We start from the raw sequence: 21,804 nt of genomic DNA, 5'->3' as shown, positions 1-21,804 counted from the left end.
AAGCCAGAAGTGGAGCTGTGGCTCAAGAGGTAGAGTGCTAGCCTTGAGCAAAAAGAAGCCAGGGACAGTGCTCAGGTCCTGAGTCCACACCCTAGGACTGGCAACAAAAACAAAACAATTTTAAAAAATAGTTTAGCCTCCACACTTCCAACACTAATTTTAATTTTTGCAAATGTAAGACCTGATAAAACAGCACTGTAGCTTGTTTTAATTTTAATTTCTATATTACATAATTTCTGCTTATGTTAACTCTCTACTAATCCTTTTGCCCATTTTCCTGATTCCTTTTTTATTTGTAATATCTTTATATGGTGATCCTTTCGTGGTGTGTATCTTGAATGTTTTCAGTGTAAATTTTTCCTGCATTCACACTGTTAGGGAAAGAGCAGAAAGTTGTTTCCTTTTAAGAGAATGGAAACTTCTTTCTCCAGGCTTACTACCAAACCTTAGTGGACAAGTTCAAAAGTGGGCCAACTATTATACAATATAGACTCATCATCACCAGCCTCAATTGGGTCTGTACTGTTGCCACATGATTTTGAGGGTTTTCTAATTAGTTTATTCAAATCTACACAGTGCCACTTTTTTTTTTTTTTGTCCAGTCCTGGGCCTTGAACTCAGGGCCTGAGCACTGTCCCTGGCTTCTTCCGGCTCAAGGCTAGCACTCTGCCACTTGAGCCACAGCGCCGCTTCTGGCCGTTTTCTGTATATGTGGTGCTGGGGAATCGAACCTAGGGCCTCGTGTATCCGAGGCAGGCACTCTTGCCACTAGGCTATATCCCCAGCCCGACAGTGCCACTTTTAAACATTTGCGTTAACATTCATCTTCTCCCATTTCCTCTCTTATATCACAGAGACAAAACTTTGGTTTTGTCTTTCAACAAGCACAAAAGGAAGAAAAATAAAGTGCTTTCTGTAGGTAAGACAAGGCTTCTGTAGGGGAAAGTGAGCTTCTCAAAAAAATCTTCAAAAGGCTGGGAAAGTGGCTTAGCAGTAGAGTGCTTGACTAGCATGCATGAAGCCCTGGGTTCGAGTCCTCGGCACCACATAAATGGAAAAAACAGGAAGTGATATGGTGGTTCAAGTTGTAGAGTGCTAGCCTTGAGCCAAAAGAAGCCAGGTACAGTGCCCAGGCACTGAGTTCAAGCCGCAGGACTGGGGAAAAAAATCTCAAATAAATCAGGGTATCTCACACCTGTAACCCAGCTAATCAGGAGGTTGCGATCTGAGAATGGCTCTTTAAAGACTATGTTCAGCAAGGGTAGAAAAGTCACTAGACTTTGATCTCCAATTAACTACCCAAAAGCAGGAAATGTTGCTGTGGCTAAAAGTAATAAAACACCAGCTTTGAGCACAAAAGCTCAGGGCCAGTGCTTAGGTCCTGAATTCAAGTTCCGACACACACACACACACACACACACACACACATCTTCAAATAGTTGTATGGGGGGGTTACAATTTAACATGTCCATTTATCTGTCCAATGCATCTATATCAGAGTCACCACTTCTATCATTCTCCACCATCCCCTCTAATCCTTGCCTCCTGAATCATGTCAAGTTCCTCACTTCCTTTTTCATATAAGTCCATTTAACATAGTAACTATACTTGTTCCCCATTACCTTCTCCATTCATCTACCCTCTTCCACTAGTCTTCAAACATAGTTTCAAACATAGTTTCTGCTTCCTGATACTCATTTTGTTAAACAGTTAATTGTTCAAAGGATTTACTCTATGGAGTTTCACTCCTGGATATACTATATTCACCTTGATTATGTATCTATGCATATGCCCCTATGCATGATTACAGGGAAAGTTGCATTTTAGGTATAAGGAAAATGGATGTTTAGCTGAGAAAAGATAATTTGGAACACTAGCCTTGCTCCTGCTCTCTTTCCAGTCCACCACACTGAGTTCATGCTTCTTTGGTAAGAAAATCACCAGAAACTGATGGAGCTTCTAGATGAGTGCTGACACCCAGAGGCTGACTAATTCCCTGGCAACTCACTGGCAATGAGACTCAAGGAATAAGCTGGCCCGGCTTTGAGTCCCACTGACTGAGTTACTATGAAAGAGAATCTGAAAAAAAGGGTAGTTTGTCTTATTGCTAACCATAACTTGGTTCTCTGGTAGATTCCAGAGGAACCAATAAATTGTTCCAGACTGATAGATCCCTAAGCTTGGACACCAGCATGCTCATGAGCATTCCCCTCAACAACAGTTGCCAGTGTGGACAATGGGTTCTTGAGTAGAAGAAAAGGTGCAAGGTGGGGTGGTGAGTTCAGCTGATAAGTTCACTCATACGCACATGGGCTGCATCAGTCTGAGGAATTCCTAGAAAAAAGTGGGGGTACTGTCTGAAGGGGACAAATTCCACCTGGAGCAGCTGAGAAAAATAGATGTCTAGAAACTTGAACATGTCTATTAGTGTGAGATTCTAGAGGGACTTGGAGGCCTTTGTGGCTTATAAGTAAGCAGTACACGCAGAAGGTTTAGTCTCCAAAGTCAGAATCCACTCTCCAAAATGTCCTCTTTTCTTTCTCAAAGAGCTCATCATATTTTGAACACACTTTCAGCAATGCATGGATTGACCTTTCTACTCCCTCACCACAGTCATCCCTTAATATCTACAAGGAATTAGTCCAGAACCTAATTATGTGGATGCTTAGGATTCTAATGGGAAATGGTATAGTATTTAAATATAGCACCCCCCCCCGACATCAAGGTTAAACCATTTCTAGACTACTCATGTAAATGCCATGTAGTGAGTACTACATTGTGTAGAGAACAATGAGATGGAGAAAGGTGTTTGCCTTCAATACAGACACAATTATTTTTCCAAATATTTTGTTCCACAGTGTGATCAGCTCCGTAGATGCAGGAACTATAGATCAGAAGAGCTGACTATATTTGGATTGAGTCCTAGCTTGATGGAGAAAAGTTACTTTTTTCTAGGTAGGTGAGAACTGGCAACTCCATTCTTATCAACTGACAAAGCTCAGCAGCAGCTGTCACTGCACCTCTTACATAAACCCTTTGTGTCCACATATCCTCTACCAGACATTTTGCTTAAAACCAGCTGAAATACACTGGTCTGTACCAGACATGCACAGATAACCACTCCAGTCATGAAAAGGTATTTCTAGCTCTGAGTATGACCTGGGAAAGGGAACAGGAAAGCATGTTCAGTAAATGTAGTTGATAACTCCAAACATTCAAGGGGAAGGAATAGGAAGAAATAGAAAGAGTGGAAAGAAAAATGCAGTGAATGAAACATCCCTTTCCATGTGAGTTGTTTTTGGATGGAAGCCAAGAAAGATCTAGAATAGACATGTTGACTGGAGATAGCACTGGGTGGCTACTCTCCCTCTGTATTTCTGTAAGATGGAAACTAAAGGAGCCTCCATCCCCAGAGGTTGGGCTTCATAATCCAGACTACATGATTTGGCCATAAAGGAAATGTCCCCAGGAGAAACATGTCTATGAGAAACACCTGTCGATCTTATTCTTAGAAATCTTGAATAAGCACAATTCTGTCCTGGTGTTATCAAACACTAAAGTTGTTTAAGTAGAAGCACGTAACAAGAGAGATTTTTAAAATATTAAAATCCCTTTTAACACACTACTATTATCCGTATAGATTCTTGAAATATTTGTACAGGTAGCAGAAATACTGACCTGAACAATAGGTAATTCTGATTTCTGGGGTCTTCAAGATCCTTAAATGCTCTCTGAGTCTTAGGTTGCATGGTTTCCCTCATTTGTAAATAATTGGAATGTGACTGTATCTACAAGTAAAACCAATGGATAATAAAAGACAAAACGTTACTTGGACATAATAAACAGGACTCTAAACAGTCACACAGTGAGACTAAAGGAGGATATTCTTAGGAGAGGATCACAAGGACTCAATTTCTATGTGCATATAGTCATATAAAATGATGCACATCGAAATGAACTCCTAGAAATGGGAAAAAGAGGTTTCTTATTGTACTGTTTTCAGGTTTTTTTTGTTTTCCCCCTTTTCTCTGTTTTTTTTTTTAAATTTCTGTTCCTTTGTCTTGTATGTAAGTTTATCTGATTTGGGGAGGGTAAGGGGAAGCACAGAAATGGTGGGACAAAGGGTGAACTAATGAAGCACTGATACTCACTAGACACTATGCTGGAAATGAACTACACAACTTGGCAGGGGGAGATCGAGAGGGAAAAAAACTGGGAGCAAATGATGGAAAGGTGACACTGTTCAAAAAGAAATGTACTCATTACTTGATTTATGTAACTGTAACCCTTCTGTATGTCAACTTTACAATAAAAATTTAAAGAAAACCTATTGACATGTAGGAGCATTTTGGCATTGTGTGCATCATATCTTTATTTTTAAAATGTTTTTCCTTAGTATGTATTTGTTTAGTATTTATGCAAGTTTCCACATGACTAAAGAGGATAAAATGAGGAGGAGGATTAGGAAGAGGAGGAGAAGGAGAGCGAGAGAAATTTCTCCATCTTGCAACTAGTCAACCTCTACCATTAAGGCCAACAAGCTGTAAGCTATCATTTGCTTCTTCAGATGTGTAGAGAAAAATGGCCAGGGAGTGGCTCTCCTCTTTAAAAGGGAATTTCTGATACCCATGTATGGAACTTATGTATACTTTACTCTTTTCATTGTACAGAGAAGTAATCTGTTAAATGGTCATTGCTTTTAAGCTGCCCTTTTTGAGCTTAACTCCCATTACTTGGCTACAATTTGAGGATGGCTACTAGTAAAAGTTGGCAACTCAAACAAGCCTAGAACACAGAGAACAAAGGTGCATGGTCTCCCTGATATGTGGTTGTTGGGGGAGAGGGGGAAGAACAGTAGAGATCATGTCTGTAAAATGACAAACTTCTTTTCAAATGGTATTTTCACATGTTTTGGTCAGCAACTTTACAGTATGTCTTTAAAACCAAACAATTACTAAATAAACATAAAAAGGTCTAGGACAGATCTACCAGAGGATCACAATAGTTCAACATCTATGTACATATGATTATATAAGATGAAGCTAAGCAAAATGAACTCCAAGAGAAGAAAACAGGAGGATTTTATTGTTGTCATTATGTTTAATGTACTAGATGAATTTCCTTTGGCGTACCCCCTGTGGTCACTGTATATGATTTTGGTACACTGAACATTGTATATATGCTTACCTGAACTAGGGAAGGGAAAGAAAAATGAGGGAGGGTGTAACAAATATTACAAGAAATGTACTCACTACCTTATTATGTAATTGTACCCCCTCTGTACATCACTTTGTCAATAAAATTTAATTTAACAAACAGTTGGCAACTAAAGTGCAGTCATCACTGATCTCAATGATTCTGGGGAAGCTGGATTCAGGAGTTTCCTGGCTACTCAAGAAAAAGAAGTCTGATCAGTTTGCATGATCCAACATGTGATTTGAATTCTTTCCAAAGGTTTATTGACTGATAACCTTTCTCCTTTCCCATCATTTCAAACATTCCCCAAAGAACAGTCTACACTTAGAAGCTCTCAGTTCCCCCCATGACTTGAAACCCTAAGTCCATTCTCTAATTTTCTTTGTTCCCCACTAACCAGCATCTGGGAGGTAACAAGTGTTAGTAATCAGCAAATGAAATACTTCCTTTTCTGCTCTCGGTTATAGTCTCCAGGATTAGACACTCTTTTCTTGCAGTTCTCCACCTCCTTGACCTATGCAGTTTTCCCATTTTTCTGTTCCCTTCCTCATTCATCCTCTTCCATCTCTGTCAATGGAATCCTCTAATGCCATTCTCCTATTATAGATGTTTCTTTTCTTTAAGGTTCTGCTTTCTCCATCTTGCCTCATCACTCCTAGATTCAAGATGATTTGAAATGGCCTCAGTGAGAGGCTATGATCATTGACTATGACAGTCATCCTGAATCCCAATCGCTATCCATTTGTTAGTAACACTGGTAGTTTTCTCTATGCATCATTTTGTTAATCCATACTGTAACAATGCATTGAGATTGTGTACATGGAGTATTCGAACCAGTGTCTAAGAAACAGAAAGGCTCACACAATTTTTTTTCTACTGTATAATCTGAGCTTCAAGTACTATGTTTCACCACTCCAGGTTCACTCTAATTGGTTTGCTTCTTATCTTCTCCTGAAGGTCTCTAAGAATTGCCACTTTTAATGGTAAAGAAACATATGAGGAAGTGTTCAACATCCCTGACAGTAAAGGAAATGCAAATAAAAACAATTCTGAGATACCACCTCACCACAGTTAGAATGGCCTACACTCATAACTCAGACAACAACAAATGCTGGAGGAGATGAAGAGAAAGAGGAACCCTTCTCCACTGCTGGTGGGATTGCAAACTAGTACAACCACTCTGGAGAACAGTATGGATGTTCCTCAAAAAACTCAGTGTAGACATACCCTATGACCCAGCCATACCACTCCTAGGCATCTATGCAGAACAACAGGATCCAGGATACTACAAAGACACCTGCACATCCATGTTTATTGCTGCATAATTCACAATAACCAAAATATGGAAACAACCCAGAAGCCACACTACAGATGAATGGATCAAAAAATGTGGTACCTGTACACAATGGAATTCTCCACAGCGATTAGAAATGATAAAATAATGGCATTCGCAGGGAAATAGTCAGATATCGAACAAATCATGTTGAGTGAGACAAGCCTAGAACACAGAAAACAAATGCACATAGTCTCCCTGATATGTGGATGTTGGGGGAGGGGGAAGCAAAGATCCTGTCTGTAAAATAACAAACTTCTTTTCAAATGGTATTTCTACATGTTTTGGTCAGCAACTTTACAGTATGTCTCTAAAACCAAACAATTACTAAATAAACATAAAAATAACTAGGATAGACCTATCAGAGGATCACAGTAGCTCAACAGCTTTGTACATATGATTATATAACATGAGGCTAAGCAAAATGAACTCCAAGAGATGGAAACAGGAGCATTTTATTGTTGTTGTTATTTTTAATGTACTAAGTGAATTTCCTTTGGCGTATCCCCTGTGGTCACTGTGTATGATTTTGGAACACTGAGTATTGTATATATGTTTATCTGAGCTAGGGAAGGGAAAGAAAAATGAAGGAGGGTGTAACAAATATGAGAAGAAATGTACTCACCATCTTATTATGTAACTGTAACCCTTCTGTACATCACCTTGACAATAAAATTTAAAAAAAATTGCCACTTTTATAGCTCCTTTTCTATCTCCATCTACAAATCGATCAGACTTAGTTTCCTTTGAGAATTCAAAGTTACCTGCTCCAATGTTTGAGAATTCATCCAACAGGGATATTGGTCAGGACTGACTAAGATCTTCCCATGGTCTTCAAACAACAAGAAAGGAATGAGTAACTCAGTTAAGAGAAGGTGAACCTCTCTCTGATGAAGTCTGGACAAAGTAAAGATATGGCATGTGACTAGAGCCTCCCTCCCTGCATGCCAGAAAGATTGGTTATAGGACTCCTGGAAATACTAAAAATCTGTGAATTCTCATTTCTTATATAGAATAGCATGAGCCAAGTGCTGAGCCATACCTGTAGTTCCAGCTACTATAGAGACCAAGGAAATAGGGTTTCTGGAGTTCATGTATTGGAGATGTGCCTGGGAAACACAGAAAGATAGTCTTGTAGCCAAACAAAAAGCATGATATTTTCATATCATTTTTCACATTCTCCAGAATACTTTGAGTCATCTCTAAACTGCTTTTATTACCAAATGCAATGAAAATGGTAAGTAAATAGTTGCTCTGCTGAATTAAGGAATAAGGATAATAAAGCTCTGTTAATGTTCAGTAAAGATGTAGTTGTTTTTTTCAAATATTTTTGATCTATGATATATTGAATATTCAGATATGGAATTCACAGATATGGAGAACCAAATACATGCATACACACATATGCACATAAATACATACACACATACATACATACATACATACATACATACATATCTTTTTGGAAAAGTGAGTTTTTCAGTCAGGAAAAGAAATAATAAATGATAACGCTTTTCCAACCCTATCCCAGGACTTAGCCCATTGCATAGCTCATAACAAGTGTTAAGTATATATTCTTTTGTTGATGCTGTTGTTATTAATGTTATCATAATTGGGGCTCAGATGTACACATCAGCAGAGAGTTTATCCTCAGCAGGTGAAGGAGCACATCTTCCTGAGGGGCGGAAACATTTGAGATGGCTCAGATGGAAGCTACCAAGTCTCCTGTCTGTTGACTTCAGTCTTCTCAGTAATGAAGGAGGTGAAGTCATCTCCTGAGAATGAGAGGAAGGCTGGGGCTGGGGGCTTGAGGAGAGGGCAGGAAGTCTGGAGCAGCTGCTGTCGGGAATGTGATAGGGAGTCAGCAAGCAAGGAATGAACAGACTGTTGAACAGCCAGAGGGGCCGGCTTAGGGGAGAGAGCAGCATTGGCAGGAAACTCGATGAGCAGAGTTTCTCCAATGAGCCAAGAGTAGAAACAGCCACCTTCAAGGGGTCACTCAGGGCTGCAGGATAGAAACACAGGAATGGGACCAAAGATAGGAGAGGTAATATTCTAGAATGAGCACAGGAACTATCTGTACACTTGGGCTAACAAAGAGGTTCATTTATTTCTTCAACAGATATTTAGCTTCTCTGTATTTTATCAGAATCATGGAGGATGAACCAAAGAACTACACACACAAAATCTCTGCATTTAGCTATGTCTATACAAAAGAACTCACACAAGTATTCAGAGCTTTCTTTATCATTAGGGAAAACTGGTAATAGCTCCTCTCAATAGGTGAATGGATAAACAAACAGATATATTCCTGTGGTGACTCAACGAAATGCAGAAATGAACTAGTGATATATACAAATATATAAATAAATCCTAAAACCAGTACACTGAGGTAAAGAAGTATTACTGCATGACTACATCTGTATAAAATTGTAGGAAATGTAAATAGCAACAAAAAGAAAAAAAATGTTTGGCCAGCAGGAGGGATGCACACAAAATCCCAAGGAATGATTTAACATTTTTTTATATTTTTTATTAATTGTACTAGAAGGTTTGATTGTGGTATCTATATATATGCTTGTAATATACTTTGATCAAATTCATCCCTTCTGGTTTTCTTCCTCATTCCTCTCCCCCTTTGCCCTGTTTTCATGGATTCCATTGTTGTATTTTCATAAGTACATATAATGTATTCCACTCATATTTTCTCTCCTTTCATCCTCTCCTTTCCTCCTCCTTTTAACTAGTCTCATTTCAATCATCCCTTTGCAAAGAAGCTTTTGAGGTGATGGATTGTTATATTATTTAGATTTTGGTGATGGTTTCATAGGCATACATATGTATATATGTGAGTTTTTATGTTAATTATACATCAAATACACAGAATAAATATTTTGATTGATCTTAAAAATCCTTGTCTTCATAAAATTACAGCATACCTGGGAGATAATAAGAAGCTAGTGGGGCTGGGAATGTGGCCTAATGGTAGAGTGCTTGCCTAGCATTCATGAAGCCTTGGGTTGGATTCCTCGGCACCACAAACACAGAAAAAGTCAGATGTGGTACTGTTGCTCAAGTGGTAGAGTGCTAGCCTTGAGCAAAAAGAAACCAGGGACAGTGCTCAGGCCCTGAGTTCAAGCCCCAGGACTGGCAAAAAAAGAAAAGAAATGTACACACTACCTTAAGTGTGTAACTGTAACCCCTCTGTACATCATTTTAACAATTAGAAAAAGGAAAAAAATAAGAAGCTAATAAGTAAATCAACAAAATAATTTTAAAGCCATTCCTGTTTGAAGAATTGGTAAATAATATGATGGAGTTAGGAGAAGGGAATAAGTACAAATAGGATAGTCATCATAAATTGCTGAGGAAGTGGCATGGGAACTGAGGTCTGAACAATGAAAGGAACAGCCGTGAGAAGATGTTGGTAAAAAATATTCCAGACAGAAGTTGCAAAGGCTTTGAGGCAGGAAAGAGAGTGCTCAAGAAACAGCAAGAAGACAAGAGTAACTTGAGTTTAATAAGCAAGTGGGAGGGAAGAAGATCACTATGTTTGTCTGTGGCAGATATGTTCTAATAACCCCCCAGGGGCTTCCTGAAGCAAAGCTAGTACCAAGTGCTATATATACTGATTTTCTGACCTCACACCCTCCTGGTATCAAGCAATGTCCCTACCTCAGACTTCAGAGTCTTGGAATACAGGTGCAGAGAGTCAAATCTGACTTCCATTTCCTTCATAATACTTAGCACGTATTGTGGCTATAACTTTTGCGGTCTGAGATGTGACCACAAAATTAGCATGGGTTTCTTTCAGAAACTTCTTTATAATACCATGGGTAGATTTGTTCTTAACCATACATTCTAGTGACTTCAGTATTTTATTTTTCTTATCTTTCCTTATTAAGTCCTGGGGGCTGGGGATATGGCCTAGTGGCAAGAGTGCTTGCCTCGTATACATGAGGCCCTGGGTTCGATTCCCCAGCACCAAATATACAGAAAATGGCCAGAAGTGGCGCTGTGGCTCAAGTGGCAGAGTGCTAGCCTTGAGCAAGAAGAAGCCAGGGACAGTGCTCAGGCCCTGAGTCCAAGCCCCAGGACTGGCCAAAAAAAAAACCTTATTAAGACCTGCCATTTCAAGAAAGAACCTCACAGATTTTCTTTGGCATGTCCAAATTTTCAGTACCAGGAATCTTGCTTTTGGTGTAACTATTAAGTTGAATAAGGGTTGCTTGATCATAAGCACTGTGATACTTCCACTTTCAGTATCATATTTGTCTAATAACCAGTTACTAAATAACAGTAATATATGTAGTATAGAAATCAGAAAAGAGCAGGAGGGCACAAAATTTCATCGTGGTACTCAGAATGTCATACAACTGAGGAGTCAGGAAATGTTTGTTTCTGGAATTTTCCATTTAATATTTTCACATCACAGTTGATTATGAGCAACTGAACCTGTGCTATAAGATGATGCATAAGAAAGGGAAGAGACTACTATATCAAGAGATGATATTTAGAGAAACTGGCAAAGGTTAGGTCATATGGAGGCTTCTTCATTATGCATATTATTAAAACATTGCATTGTAGTCTAATAGTTTGAGTAATGCAGTAGAGAACTTTGATCAGATCTCCACTTCCAGATTTTTTAAAAGCCAGGCTGGGCTAGCTTCCAACCATGATCCTCAAATATCATGCTCCTGCTTTTGTTTTTTATTCTGGTACTGCATTATGTTTTAATATTGCTCTGGCTATTGTGTGAAGTGAGGGTGGGAATACCAGGAAGCCCAGTTAGGTAGTATTGTATTAATTCAGGAAAGAAATGTTGTGGCTATGGACTAGGATACCAGAAGTAAAGATCATGAGAAATGGTATAGGCAGAATTCCTTCTGGAGGTAAAATGGAAAAGATGTGACTGTGAGATTGTGTGTGGGAGAGTGAGAGAATGAGTAGGTTCAATATGACCTCAGTTTTGACATAAGCAACTGGATGGTTGGCAGTGGTATTGTTTACAAAACTGTCAGCTTTCAGAAAGTGAAAGTAAGTCTATTATTGGTTATCTTATCTAGAAGGAGGAAAAGTTAGAGTAAGCTGTAATTTTCTAGAAAAGTGTCAGTCATTCAATTAAGCTAGAAACGGAGGATGTTTCGTATTTTGTGAGTTTTGTAGTAAATGTCTGAGCTGAGAAAACATGAAATGGTTTTGTTTTGGCTTGATTTATCATGGTCACACAGATGTTTTACTATTAGATAGTCTGATATTGTTCTGTGGCACTACATCCTATAGGAGAAAAACATGGCCTCCTGTGAACATCAAGCCAGCTTCTAACAAGAGTGAGGCCTAGATATGAACATCAGAGCAATTCTCAGATGTCTTGAGTGGCCTTTTATTTCTCAAATAGGAGGGTTAATTTTGGGAGGAGGAACATACAATCTTATTTGCACATAATAACTTTGAGGCAGCTTTAAATAACAAAGTATAGATGTCAAGTAGGTAGCTATGATCAACTGCACCTCAGAGTATGGGTCTCAGAGACAACAATATTAATTTGGGAGTTATCATTGTAAAGATGGTATTTGTAGATGAGTGTCGGGACCCCTTTCACCCTCGTGCATGTTCCACCCCGTCCTGCCGGGCGGAAAGCTGGAGTGTGGCCCAATGTGCAAACCTTGGCGGTGCGTAGATGCGAGAATGCCCCCCTCCTGCCCCTGAAATGAAGGACACAGAAACACATAGGCATCTCACGGTAAGCTTCTGGAACTCCCACCGGTTTACACAGGGGAGGGGTTTTTATGACAGTAATGGCAGCAGGAAGGGGAGAGACTAGCTGGATACTAGCGATAGGCTGGTGAGCTGTCCATCACAGTGATGTCACAGAACTTTCCCCAGAGGCGGAGATCACAGCACACAGGACCGCCCCCTGGAGCTCAGCTTGGCGTCATAATGAGACATGTGCTCCAAGACGAGAGGCAGGACTGGTTTGGGCCCCTTCCAGTTCCGACCAGGAAGAAGGTAGGAGTGGCTAACAGCCACGCAGCCCCAGGGCAGGAGAAAGGGGCGGTCTCTCAGGGCCTGCCAAGCCGATGCCCCAACAGATGAGGATAATATTGTCTTGTGATACCTTAATGTCACAAAGAGTGAAAAGTAAAATTGAGACTAGAAGTTCCAGGATGAAGCTATGGACAGTTCAACATTGAGGAGATGGTTGAGGATATGGGGAGGAAACAGAATGGAACTGAGAAAAAAAGGGCCAATAAAGGAAACAAGTCATGCTACTGAAGTGTTATGGAAATCAAGAGAGAAGTATAAAGGAAGTACTGATTAATTCCATTAAATGTTACTAAGTAGTCACAAAAATGAATGCTAACAGTTAAATATTAGATTTGGGAAACAAGCGGATCGCAGTTTAGTTTCTATTTTGGAGATGAAAACTCTACTGATACTGATTGAGTCATGATTGTTCAGGGAGGAGATGGTGTCAGGTTATATGTAGACCATCATTTATAGAAGTTTTACTCAAAAGATGAAGACTGATGAAATAATAGGTAGAGTGGGGAGAAGGGCAAGAGAGTTATCTTGAAGGTAGGAAAGACTGCAATATTTTGTATACTGACAGAAATTAAGAAAATGGAATGAGAAAATGACTGAAGACTCTTGAGTATAGATATAGTGTTAAGAGAACTGCAAATCAAGATAAGAGGAGAGTGAAAAATGGTAGTTACCATTACCAGGGACTCAGTATTGTTAACTATTCAACAATCACAAAGGTCTTAAAGAGATGGCTACTATTTATTATAACTATTTTAATGTGTGAAATGGGTATTATATAAATTTTTTTTCAAATTTTTATTATCAAACTGATGTACAGAGAGGTTACAGTTTCATACGTTAGGCAATGGCTACATTTCTTGTACTGTTTGTTACCCTGTCCCTCATACCCCCTCCCTCCTCCCCCTTTCCCTCCCCCTCCCAGGGGGTATATATAAATTTAAGCAACTTTTCTAACATCACCCAGCTAGGTACATACCATAGACTTGAACCCAGGTAGTCTGGTATTGGGATGTAAACCCTATACACCATGTTTTTCTTCTTTTGTGGGTGTTGAAAAAGGTCCAAAAGATGGAGCTCTTGAATTGACCGTCCTCATCCTCCTGGACTTTCTAGTGAAAAAATTCAAACTTTTAAGGGATATACTAGTTTCTAGGAATATAGGATGGAAACTGGGCTGATTCTAGAGCAACTACTTCCCATAGGGCTTGCCATTTGGCTATAGTTTTGATATGTTACAGATTTAGAAACAGATAGCAGGTAGAAAAGTGGTGAGAATCTCATCCTCACAAAACTAGGAGAACTATCCTTATATTTCTCCAGTCTACTAGTCATTCCTCTTGGCCTATTTGTGAACTAGCTTTGGCTGACCCAGGCCTCTGGGCTAGCTCACTGAGTCTGCACAGAGCCGTCCACTATGATTTCACTAGTGTCCTCCCAGGGCCAGGGGTTGTGTACCTGCCAGTGAACAGAGGGTTAAATGGAGAACAGGCCAAAGGGTTTTCCCCCATCCATCTGAGTGCTGCCAGTTCTTCCCTATCTCATCACCTACCCCAGGAGACTCCCATGGAAATGTAGGTGCCTTCCTTGATAGTGCAATGTTGCAATCTTCCAAACTCCCCAAAAGCAGTAGGGATAATGGAAAAGCCAAAGTAAGTTCTGCCCTGGAGAAGCTTACCACAGCAATGTGACTTCTGTAGCCAGTCTTATTCATATTGGAATTAAGTATCCTCGGACAAATCCCTCTGTCTCATCTGTCTCTCCTTATCTTGATGTCTCAAAGTCACCATTAAAGATCCATCGCTTATATGATTTCAGGGATAAATAGAAGGTAGGATTGGATGAATGAGACTCTTATTTTCTGACAGTAAGAAAGGTATTGTTTGGGAGTACTGGGACTGAGAGTGCCAAGGGAAGCTTGGAAAAGGAAGAGGAAATATGCTGAATATCAGTCCTCTAGAGAAATGGCCCAATCAGAGATAAAGAAAATTTAGTAAGTTTTTTGTCTCCATTCTTTCTCTTGCTAGACCCTATGCAGCTATAGCCTCTACCCGATCACATGTACATCATAAAAAGAGACAATGGGGAGCCCCCTGTGCGTCTAGAAACCTGACGTGCTTTTTATGAATGGGCCCTTTGTGAGTAGATATTTGGGAATTTGGTATGTTCAAATGAATAAAAGTCAGTCATTCATAACCACCTTCATCTCTCCCAAGGTTCCAAGAACATTTTTGACAGTGAAAATAGAATATTCTAGGAAATTACTGTCAGCTAAGCAGATGACTCCACATACCTCTCCAATTCCACTGAAATCTACAACTCGGACATTTACCCCTTTACATTGTTCTAAATCATATATGCAAAATGTCAATACTGGGCCAAACATGGTAACTCATACCTATAATCCCAGATACTCATAAGGCAGAGATTAGGATGATTGCAGTTCGATGCCAGCCTAAGTAAAAAAAAAAAAAAAAAAAAAAAAAAGTTGATGAGATTCCATCTCAATAACAACAAATTTCTGTCATAGTAAATGCCTATTATCGGGGCTGGGAATATGGCCTAGTGGCAAGAGTGTTCAAGCCCTGGGTTCGATTCCCCAGTACCATATATATAGAAAATAGCCAGATGTGGCACTGTGGCTCAAATGGTTAGCCTTGAGCAAAAAAAAAAAAAAAAAAAAAGCCAGGGACAGTGCCCAGGTCCTGAATTCAAGGCCCAGGACTGGCAATATATATTCCTATTATCCCAGCCATGTGGGAAGTACAAATTGGAGGATTATGGTCAGAGCAAAATATGACCTGAGAAAAATATGAGACCCTATCTGGTAACAAACAACCTAAAATGAAAGAGGTGGGCATGTCTGAAGTGGAGGAACACCTGTGTAACAAATGTGAAGTCATGCTCAAACCCTAGTAACAGCAATTTATTTTAAAAATATGAATACCCTTCGGAGACTCATCTCAGGAAATAATTAAGCTTGATCATTTCTATATAATTTAGCAGTTTTGCTTTGTTTGGTTTTGTTTTTGCTAGTCCTGGGGCTTGAACTCAGGGCCGGAGCGCTGTCCCTGGCTTTGCTCAAGGCTAGCACTCTACCTCTTGAGCCACTTCTGGATTTTTCTGTTTATGTGGTGCTGAAGAATTGAACCCAGGCCTTCATGCATGCTAGGCAAGCACACTACCACTAAGCCACATTCTCAACCCCATAATTTAGCACTTTATCTTTTTCTCTTAAAAGGGTGCCATGGGGCTGATGATTTAAGGCTCAGTGGTAGAGAGCACAAGCCCTGGGTTCAATCTGCCAACACTGTAAAAGGAAGGGAAACAGATAGGGATGGAGGGAGGGAGGGATAGAGGGAGGGAGGGAGGAAGAATGAAGGAAGGGAGGGTGGAAGGGCACTGAAATATAATATGATTGATCTTATCTATACACTTAAAATGACTACTATGTTAAACTTTACATTCTGCACATTTTATCACAATTGTATAAAATGTATCTGAGGCATTTACCTGTCTACTCTTAAGTTCACTCTCTTCAGAGGAAGAGACACAGGGCACAATTTTGTGCTTCTCTCAACACACCGCTGATCAGGCAGTGGTGAGCACTGCTCCATTGCTCTTCAGCTCAGTATAGGGAGAAGAATTGCCTTAATCCCATACATAGTCTTCATAGGCAGTCTGGAAGCTAAGTGATGGAAATGCTGAAAAGAGACTTTCCATCCATTTTTTTCTCCCAAGCCAGTTTTGGATAGTGGCTCCAGTTAACCTATGTTAGCTATTGACCCACCTAATTAATTTATTCTTTATGGTCCTCAATGATTCTTGCCATTCTTTCTCTTCTCTTAGGCTTTCTTCATTTTCTTCTTTGTTTTTGTTGTATCATTGAGACAGGGTTTTGCTATGTAGCCCAGGCTATCCTCAAAATTTGTATCCTCCTGCTTCCACTGCTCAGGTTCTAGCTAAAAGTATATCTCACTTTGCTATCTCCCTTTTCTAATGCTTTCTACCAGTCCTTGAGAACTTATGTTTTCAAATGTCCAGTCACTCATCCTATTGGAGCCCTCTCAATAAAGTATTATAATCATTATAAATACATAAAGTATTATATTTTAAAGGGACATTATGAGTTTACAGGTAAAGGGAAGTACAGTAGGATGGTGAGACAGTTGTGCATGGTTTCCTAGTCAAGGTTCTATAAATAGGGGAGATAGTATCAGAAATCTGTGAGCTACTGCTTATGTACAGTATTGGCAATTTTCTTTGAGCAATAAGACTAGGAACTTTACAGAGTAGAGAATTTTTCTCTTCCCTCTACTTCCCCCACTTAAGTTCTGAAAGGGTACTCCTCCAAGGAAGGAAACATAAATGAAAAACTGAATACATTATACATTTATAGTGGCCCTATTTCTTCTAGTCCTTTCCCATGTGTGATCTCACTTGATCCTCAAATCTCCACAGCTATGGAGACTGAGGCCAGAAGAGGTTAAGCCACTCCCTCGAAAACAAAGCTGGTTAATTGATGCCAGCTCTGGACCCCAGTTCTCCCAATTCCTGGTCCTGTGCTGTCACAGGCATCACAGGTCATTTGCTTTAGTCATGAGAGAAGATTGTTTGGAAATCGCCCAGCCCCTTTCTCTTTGGTGATACAAATTAGGTGCAGATTTTAGGTTCCTAAAAACAATGGCATATTGAAAAGATAATGAAAGACAAATGACTTTATTTATATTCCTGTAGAAAAGTAAAATATATAGACGCAATTTTTTGTTTATTTTATTATTATTATTATTCATGAGGACTTCTAGACACTGCAGCTGCAAAACATCTAGTCCTTCTTTGTGGAAAGCCCCAAGTTACAAGAAAGGAAGAGTGGGACTACTGCTTCACATGGTATTAAGATATGAAGAGCTGAATCTGAATGCAAATGGAGGGGAGAAAATAAACTGCTAGGTGAGGTTAAAAAAAGAATCACTGATTTATTCAAATGTTTGCCATTCGTGAAACCACATTAAGGACAAGGTTAATATCTTCCAAATTTGTCCAGTCAGCTGATGCATTATCAAAAATGGGTGGAGAGTTGCTGACACAATATTTATCATTTCAGTGCTGTTAAAACCCCATTGGCTGGCAAGTAGCTGAGTGTTCAGACTTTTGGGAAACTTCATTCTCTGGGGCATAGTCACAACTATGAAAGTCTTCGAGAAAAAGTAATTGACCTTTTTAATATTACCAGTTCATTTTCTCACAGGGAGCCTTCTTTATCTACTCTAGTGACATTCTTAATAGGTCACTGTGAAAAGTTTAAAATACTTTTAAAACAAAGTATTATTTGGCATGGAATTTGTTTCATTCTGCTGGCTCATTTGTGCTTATTTATATGCATTGTCTCAACTCTTCTTAATTTGTTTTACTTGGGGTAATATATTATTTAAAGTATGTATGGAAGAAGGGTACAACTATGTTTACAAAGTTTCAATGTACTTCATTATCAAAGTAAGTCTGTATCCCAACTGATGTCACACAAATGAACTAAACTGCTGTACTCAAAACAGACTGCTGGAAACTACTCCGTCTTGCCAGGACCTCCACCATTGCTGTGTACCATGCCCTCCCTCCATGACCCCTCAAATCTCCCTGCATGGCTGACTTGGCTCTTAAAACATCCCCTCTCTTTCCATCATTGTCTTGTACTCTTGCCCAATCCCTGGCCCCTACCTTCAAGGAGAGGATGTGACTTTAGAGGCTGGAACTAGAACTGGAGAGAAGCCATTGGGACAATGCCAATATAGCTTCAAGGAGTAAATCCTGGGAATGAAACTAAGTCCATTTAACTTATTAATAGCTCCAGTAAAATGCCAGATAAGTTGGAAGGTCAAAAGCAGTACCATGAGGGCGGTTTGTATATTGTCAATGCGCTTAAGTGACCGATAATATTTTTGTTGAAAAAGAGAAATTAGTTGTACTTAGGCAATTTGGCTTATACCTAGAAACTGATTTCATGTCTTTGATGAAGCCCAACCCATCATTATCAGCTTTGTGCATTTTCCTCCTAGGTAGGTAGGTCTTTCATAAACTTCTTTTGAGACAAAGAGGATAAACTCTAATTATAAATATTTAGAGCCAGCTGTGTTGGGGCAGGTATGTCATCCCAGTACTCAGGAAATGGAGGCAAAATGATCTCAAGTTCAAGGGAAGCCTGGAATATATGAGGAATTGCACACTAGCCTGGACTACAGAGTGAGACTCTGTCTCAAAGACCAACAGCAACAAAACTATGCACTTCTAACTTTATTCATCATTACTTAGCTCAATCACCTTCTCTGTGACTTATCTTCTAATAAGCTCTTTTAATGGGGAGAATTTTTAAGGTGACTTCTAAGAATTAGCTTTGATAATCACTAATAGCATTGGTTCTTAGAGTTCTTTTAAGTGCATCAAAAAACTGCAAAAGTAAAGTGGCAAATTCATAGTTAGGGTCTCATATTTGAAAGTGTTTCTGAAACATAGGAACACTGCAATAGATTTAGCCAAGCTGGCTTTCAACTCCTGCGCTCAAATGACCTTCCTGCTTCAGATTCCCAAATAGCTGAGACTACAGGTAAGTACCATTGCACTTAGCTTCAACCTTTTCTTCACCCACAATCACACCTATCATATTGCACTTATTGTAAATACAGGCATCACCACTAAACTCCTAAATTCAAATGTCATTTTCAAAAGCAACAAAAAAATCCATCTCTATATTTCTCTCTAGATAGTTGTTCTCAAGGCTGGGAGTTTTGAGAGAAGAGTCTTAAGGTTAGTGTTTAAACAAATTTTATTACCTGCTTCTCACATTCCCCAGGGTTAGAGATCAGGGACATCTGACCCTCCTCTAGAATTGAGGGAGCACACACCGCTAAAACTGAATCAACATAGGGCAAGCATTTAGAGTACCTAAATAGATGACCAAGCTAGGAAAACTCAGACAGGTTACTTTGGGGATGACAACAGGAGAGGCAAGTAAATGATACAGATGGGGTGTCATAGATCTTCCCTTCCCATTGAGCCCTCCTTCCTCCCCCTTCAGTCTCCACTTAAGTCCCTTCTAATGCACAGACTGGTCCTAGCATTCCCCTGGTGAAAGAGAGGAAGGGAAAAGATGTCTGAGGTCTCTTCGTTTTCTTTGTCTTTGTCCCTAAGGCAACGGAAGGCGAGAGCTGCTGCAGCCAGCCTGGCAGTGAACAGCAAGGCTTGTTGGCTGTGCTGAGTGAGCAGTTCTAGGCAGCTCCTGGAGCAGCTGCCAGTGAGACGGCCCAGAGTTCTGCTAGACTCCATTGCTTCCATTCAATGCCAAGTGTTGGACGTGTTCGATTCAGTTCCCAGAGGGCTGGAGCATGGTGTCAGAGCTGTCTGAAGACAAGAGCAGAAGCAGTTTAGTGCAGTTGGATATGTGGGGTGGGGGTGAAGGCATGATGGAAGAGGAGAGAGAAAGTGGCCAGGAGGGAGTAGGGTGGTGCTTTTCCTTCCGGGGCTTCCAGACAAGAGCTCCTGACCTCTCATCATTGTCTGAGAGGAGCCCTGGAAAGGGAGGAAAGAGATGGGTAGCGTTCAGATGTAAGTAGATTAGGAGGGTGCCGATTGCTGGGGAGGGGGGTGAGGTGCGGATGGGTGGATCTAGACCTGCTTGGCACCTAGAGGAAGAGCAGGCAGCGCCCCCAGGGCAGAGTGGCTGAGACCCTGGGCAGGGGAGCCAGAGGCTTTCTCGGCATCGGTGTCGGGGTAGCGGCCGGTGGCCCATTCCTGCTCCCCGGGGTAGGCCTGAGATGGCTCGTTCTTGGCCTCCACGAGCTTGCGGGAGCGAGTGTAGGCCAGGATGAGGCCTCCGGCCAGGCAGGCGTAGAAGATCATGATGAGCAGGATGTAGAGATAGGCGTCGTTGCCTTTGGCGCTGGTCACCTCGCGGCCCACAAAAGGGTCAGGCACGACACCCATACCCATGCTTGGGCCGGGGCCGGCGCCCAAGCCGCTAGCATTACCCCGATGGTGCAGGTCAAGCAGCAGGCGGCTCAAAAGAGTTTGCAGCCGTTGACTCTCGCTGCAATTCATGGCTCTTGAGGAGTGACACGGAGGCTCCAGGACGCTGCTGACCTTTCCCCTCTCGGCGAAGGGAACTGCACGGTCAAGCGGTCGGGCGGGCAAGCTGAGGCTGGAGAGGGCGACAGACGAGGCACCCAGCTCTGGGACAGGAGTGCAGTGGCTGGGGGGCGCCGGCTGCTGGGCCTCCTTATCCCCTCAACCCTGCGCCTCCTCCCCTTCCCCACCACGCCCCCTCCGGCCCTGCGGCGGCCTCCTCCCAGGCCCAGGCTGTCTGGGGAGAAAGGGGACAGCTGGTTGGGAGGGGGGGGAGGAGAAAGGAACAAGGGAGGGGGGTGAGCCCAGAGGAGGGGCCGAGGGGGCGGGCGCTTGGAATGTGTGCGAGGCCCCAGGCAGCAGCAATTGGCAAGACGGTGCTGGGGCCAAGCCTGGATCTTGGGCTGCGGAAGAGAATTCCTTCCAAGTTCTGGCCATCTGCCCTGCGAGCCCGGCTTTGGCCCAGGTACAAGAGCTGGCCCCCCAAGGCAGGCCTTTCATGGCAGCGCCCAAGTGAGACGGCTAGACGCCTTGCAGCAGCACTCTAGTAACATGGCAGCAGAGATTGCTTTGTCCACAGCTATGGCACTTAACCTGTGTTTCTAAGGCCTTGTGTCTGTATCTCTCACCCTCATCCCATCTCTGGTGCGAGAAAAGCATCTTGTTCAGGAGATGCTCAGAACAAAGTTGGTAAGTGAGTGATTAGATACTTGCTTCAAAGGCCAGCACAGAGAATTCCTAGATGACTCCAATGGCTATAAGCCACTGCTGGGGAATCCTCCTGTTCTCATTAACTACCACAGTTTTCTGGAAAGTCCAACACATGTTTACCACATAAGCACATTAACTATCATATGGTCCTGTTCGCTTTTTTCCTTTTTCGTTTTTCTGTGCATGTCCTGGGGCTTGAACCCACAACCTGGACACTGTCCCTATGCTTCTTCACTCAAGACTAGGTAGTGCTCTACCACTTGAGGCACAGCTTTTTGGTGGTTAATTGGAGATAGTCTCAGACTCTCATGCCATGGCTAATTTCGAACTATGATCCCCAGATCTGAGCTACCTAAGTACCTAAGATTACAGATGTGAGGCACTGGCTCCCAATTACCTGTTTCCTC

The 21,804-nt window shown here is 41.2% G+C and overlaps 1 protein-coding gene across 1 annotated transcript; it reads right to left on the bottom strand.

Moving 5' to 3' along the window:
* Nucleotides 1-20,230: 20,230 nt before the first annotated feature.
* Kcne5 (potassium voltage-gated channel subfamily E regulatory subunit 5) lies at nucleotides 20,231-20,662 on the bottom strand. The gene has a single exon (XM_048335329.1). The coding sequence runs from the start codon at nucleotides 20,660-20,662 to the stop codon at nucleotides 20,231-20,233; it is 432 nt and encodes a 143-aa protein (XP_048191286.1).
* Nucleotides 20,663-21,804: the final 1,142 nt, after the last annotated feature.

This window comes from Perognathus longimembris, chromosome 28 (genome assembly GCF_023159225.1).
Source record: "Perognathus longimembris pacificus isolate PPM17 chromosome 28, ASM2315922v1, whole genome shotgun sequence".
Taxonomy (NCBI): Eukaryota; Metazoa; Chordata; class Mammalia; order Rodentia; family Heteromyidae; genus Perognathus; species Perognathus longimembris.
Note: the sequence above shows the minus strand (reverse complement) of the source record. Positions and strands in the feature narration are given on the sequence as shown.